Source organism: Solanum tuberosum, unplaced genomic scaffold (genome assembly GCF_000226075.1).
Source record: "Solanum tuberosum cultivar DM 1-3 516 R44 unplaced genomic scaffold, SolTub_3.0 scf00164, whole genome shotgun sequence".
Classification (NCBI taxonomy): domain Eukaryota; kingdom Viridiplantae; phylum Streptophyta; class Magnoliopsida; order Solanales; family Solanaceae; genus Solanum; species Solanum tuberosum.
In genome coordinates this window covers 41,739-43,729 of record NW_006239092.1, presented here as the reverse complement: position 1 = coordinate 43,729, position 1,991 = coordinate 41,739, and the positions used below count along the sequence as shown (strand labels likewise).

Below are 1,991 nucleotides of genomic sequence, written 5' to 3'. Positions count from 1 at the left end.
GTCATTGGTACACTCCATGATTTTCCATTTTCATCTCTACCATTTCTTGAATATGTTGATCTTAGCATGAACCAGCTCTCTGGTATTATACCCCCTGAAATAGGAAACCTCACTAATCTTGTCTATCTTGACTTGTCGTCTAATCAGTTTTCAGGCGAAATCCCATCACAGTTTGGCTCACTGTCAAAGGTTGAGAACCTCTTCATCATTAATAACCATTTAAATGGTTTCATTCCTGTTGAAATAGGGAGACTGAAATCACTTGAGATTTTAGCCTTACAGAATAACAATCTTTCTGGTCTAATTCCAATAACTCTAGGTGGCTTAACTCAGCTCAAATTTTTGCCCCTTTATTCTAACCAACTTTCAGGTCTCATTCCTAGTGAGTTGGGGAATCTGAAAAACCTCAATGATTTGCAGCTATCCCATAATAAGCTTAGTGGTTCAATTCCAGTTACTTTAGGTTACTTAACTGAGCTCAAAATTTTGTATCTTTATTCTAACCAACTTTCTGGTCTCATTCCTAGTGAGTTGGGGAATTTGAAAAACCTCAATGATCTGGAACTATGCAATAATCAACTTAGTGGTTCAATTCCAATTACTCTAGGTGACTTAACTGAGCTCAAAATTTTGTATCTTCATTCTAACCAAGTTTCTGGTCTCATTCCTAGTGAGTTGGGGAATCTGAAAAACCTCAATGATTTGCAGCTATCCCATAATAAGCTTAGTGGTTCAATTCCAATTTCTTTAGGTGACTTAACTGAGCTCAAAATTTTGTATCTTCATTCTAACCAAGTTTCTGGTCTCATTCCTAGTGAGTTGGGGAATTTGAAAAACCTCAATGATTTACAGCTATCCCAAAATAAGCTTAATGGTTCAATTCCAATTTCTTTAGGTGACTTAACTGGTTCAATTCCAATAACTCTAGGTGACTTAACTGAGCTCAAAATTTTGTATCTTTATTCTAACCAACTTTCTGGTCTCATTCCTAGTGAGTTGGGGAATCTGAAAAGCCTCAATGAGCTAGATTTATCCGATAATAAGCTTAGTGGTTCAATTCCAATAACTCTAGGTGACTTAACTGAGCTCAAAATTTTGTATCTTTATTCTAACCAACTTTCTGGTCTCATTCCTAGTGAGTTGGGGAATCTGAAAAGCCTCAATGAGCTAGATTTATCCGATAATAAGCTTAGTGGTTCAATTCCAATAACTCTAGGTGACTTAACTGAGCTCAAAATTTTGTATCTTTATTCTAACCAACTTTCTGGTCTCATTCCTAGTGAGTTGGGGAATTTGAAAAACCTCAATAATCTGGAACTACAAGAAAATCAACTTACTGGTCAAATTCCTAGAGAGTTGGGGAATTTGAAAAACCTCACTATAGTGGATTTATCCTTTAATCAGCTTACTGGTCTTGTTCCTGTTTCCTTTGGCAATTTGAGAAACTTGCAGACACTAAATCTCGGTGCGAACGAACTTTCGGGTTCTATTCCAAAAGAACTTGCATATGTGGATAACTTGGTAGAGCTGATACTAAGTGAAAATCAGTTTTCAGGCCATTTGCCAGAGCGGCTTTGCCAAGGTGGGAAACTTGAGATTTTCACGGTGAATAGTAACAAGCTTACAGGGCCAATCCCAAGAAGCTTGAGCAAGTGCTCGAGTTTCAAAAGGGTTCGCTGCAATAACAACAACTTTACTGGGAATTTGTCTGAAGCTTTTGGCATCCATCCAGAGCTTCGGTTCATTGATTTGAGCGACAATGATTTTCATGGTGAACTCAGCAGTAACTGGGGAAAATGCAAAAAATTAATTGATTTGCGTGTAGCCAGAAATAACATTAGTGGTTGCATACCAACAGAGATTGGAAATGTCAAAGGGCTTTTAGGACTTGATCTTTCATCTAATCATTTGATTGGGCAGATTCCAAAGGAATTTGGAAAATTAACCTCTCTGGTTAGGCTTTCTGTGCAGAACAACAATATCTCCGGAAT

At 37.4% G+C, this 1,991-nt stretch overlaps 1 protein-coding gene across 1 annotated transcript in view; it reads left to right on the top strand.

Moving 5' to 3' along the window:
* Positions 1-66: 66 nt before the first annotated feature.
* The window catches only part of LOC107061780 (probable leucine-rich repeat receptor-like protein kinase At1g35710), a 2,506-nt gene continuing 581 nt past the window's right edge, over positions 67-1,991 (top strand). Inside the window, exon 1 of the mRNA XM_015311586.1 lies at positions 67-1,953. Coding sequence (XP_015167072.1) covers positions 67-1,953 — 1,887 coding nt within the window. The remainder of the gene's footprint in view (positions 1,954-1,991) is intronic.